At 59.2% G+C, this 1,887-nt stretch overlaps 1 protein-coding gene across 1 annotated transcript in view; it reads right to left on the reverse strand.

Moving 5' to 3' along the window:
* Positions 1 to 6: 6 nt before the first annotated feature.
* DDR2 (discoidin domain receptor tyrosine kinase 2) overlaps positions 7 to 1,887 on the reverse strand; it is a 14,406-nt gene continuing 12,525 nt past the window's right edge. The window contains exons 17-18 of the mRNA XM_027902929.1: positions 683 to 689; positions 7 to 146 (exon numbers count right to left, since the gene is read on the reverse strand). Of these exons, the coding sequence (XP_027758730.1) occupies positions 104 to 146; positions 683 to 689 (50 nt within the window). The 3' untranslated portion in view covers positions 7 to 103. The remainder of the gene's footprint in view (positions 147 to 682; positions 690 to 1,887) is intronic.

The raw sequence follows: 1,887 nt of genomic DNA on the forward strand, positions 1-1,887 counted from the left end.
CGGCCCTGGTCCCGGAAAAACTCGCCAGTGTTTTCGATGACCTGCTCATCAGACATCTGGGAATAGGGCTGTTCCCGGCAGAGCGTGAAGGTCTCCCACAACGTCACACCAAACGCCCACACATCACTGGCCGTCGTGAACTTGCCCTGGCCAGAGGGAACAGAGTGGGGGTCAGGCATGGGCACTACCCCATCCTGCTCCATAAGCCCTAGGTGCTCAGAGTTCAAAACCTCTTTCTGGCTGCTTCAGTTTCCAGATGTGAGCCCAGAGGGGTGCTTGGTCCCACAGACCTGCTCTCTGTCTGGGGCCAGAGCCTGGTGAGCTCCAGGTTTGGCTGCCAGTGACTGCTCTGAGGGCTGGGGATTGCCTAGGACCCAGCTCCCTGCAAAGGCAAAAAGCAACCCTGCTCCGTCTTCCAGGTCTGACCACAGCCAGAAGAAAATGTCAGGCATCCAGCTTAAAGGATTTCCTAGCTTGGGACATCAAAAATCACCATAGACCCCCCAGCCACTGTGAAAAGCTGCTACCACTCCCACTTTTCACACATGCTTTACCCCAAATCTGGACAGGAGGGAGCAGAGGCCTCCCCATCCCTTCTGCACTCCCCAGCCCAAGGAAACAAGACCGTGAGAATCCCCAGAGCCGTTTCAGTGTCTGTCAGAGGAACCCAGCCCCTGTGTACCAGCAGGATGCTCTCCCAGGACATCCAGCGGATGGGGAGCACCGCCCGCCCCTGGATGCGGTAGTAGTCCCCGCTGTAGAGATTCCTGCTCATGCCAAAGTCGGCAATCTTGATGGTGTACTGCTTCCCCACCAGGCAGTTGCGTGTGGCCAGGTCCCGGTGCACGAAGTTGAGGGAGGAGAGGTACCTCATGCCGGAGGCTATTTGGGTGGCCATGAAACGCAGGTCACTGCCGGGAGGACAAGGGAGGGCTGAGGCGCTGGGAAGGGCGGCAGCCAGGGGGTACACAGCCCTGAGCAGGGTGTCCCTAGTCGGGCAGGGTGCCGGGAGCAAGCAGCCCTGCCCAACCCTGCCCGTCCCAGCAGCACTACCTGACGGTGGGCGCGTGGCCGGCGGGGGGGTCTCCCGTCTGCTGACGGGACAGGAACTGGTTGAGGTCTCCATTCTCCATGTACTCAGTGATCATGCACAGTGGGTCATCCGTGATGCACACCGCCAGCAGCCGGATGATGTTGGGGTCCTTCAGCCTCGACATGATCTTGATTTCCTTCAGAAAATCATTCCTTTCCGGAACAGAAACCACACGGATCGGATAGACAGACCCAGAGGGGCACAGAGGCGTGCACAGACTGGCCAAGCGTGCCACCCACCCACCCAAACCTCATGGGACTGGGATTCCCCTGGGATTGGAGGCCACGAGGGGGAGCTCAGGGCTGATCCACACATAGCTGCAGGGGGTGCCTTGGCAGATAAATAGGCACTGGGGAGCTCGTTAGGATCCAGAATCCTCACATTTGACAGCCCAGAATCCCCAGAGAGCTCAGACATGGGGTCCTTGCAGCTGCACTGAGTGCCTGGCTGCTGGAGGCAGGGATGCTTTCTGAGCTTCCCAGCACTCCTAGTGTAGCTCTATATGGGGGGCGATGCCAGGGTGTGTGCACCCCCCAGCTCTATACCTGGCATTCTTATTGGCATCCGCTCGCAGCATCTTCACAGCCACCAGCACGGGGCGGTCGGAGCTGCCATCCAAGCCCTCCAGGGCAAAGTCCTTTCCTGTGAACTTTTCCATCCCCTCCACTTCACAGAGGTGAACCTGGGGGACCAAGAGGCAGCCATTACCTCTGCTGACTGACAGTCTCCCTCAGCCCCTGGGAGCTGGAAAGAGCTTTGCCTGAGCCCTGCTCAGAGCAGGTCCAGTTCCTACT

This window comes from Empidonax traillii, unplaced genomic scaffold, assembly GCF_003031625.1.
Source record: "Empidonax traillii isolate 1590-97213 ecotype Southwest subspecies unplaced genomic scaffold, ASM303162v1 scaffold923:size341358, whole genome shotgun sequence".
In the NCBI taxonomy this organism is placed as follows: domain Eukaryota; kingdom Metazoa; phylum Chordata; class Aves; order Passeriformes; family Tyrannidae; genus Empidonax; species Empidonax traillii.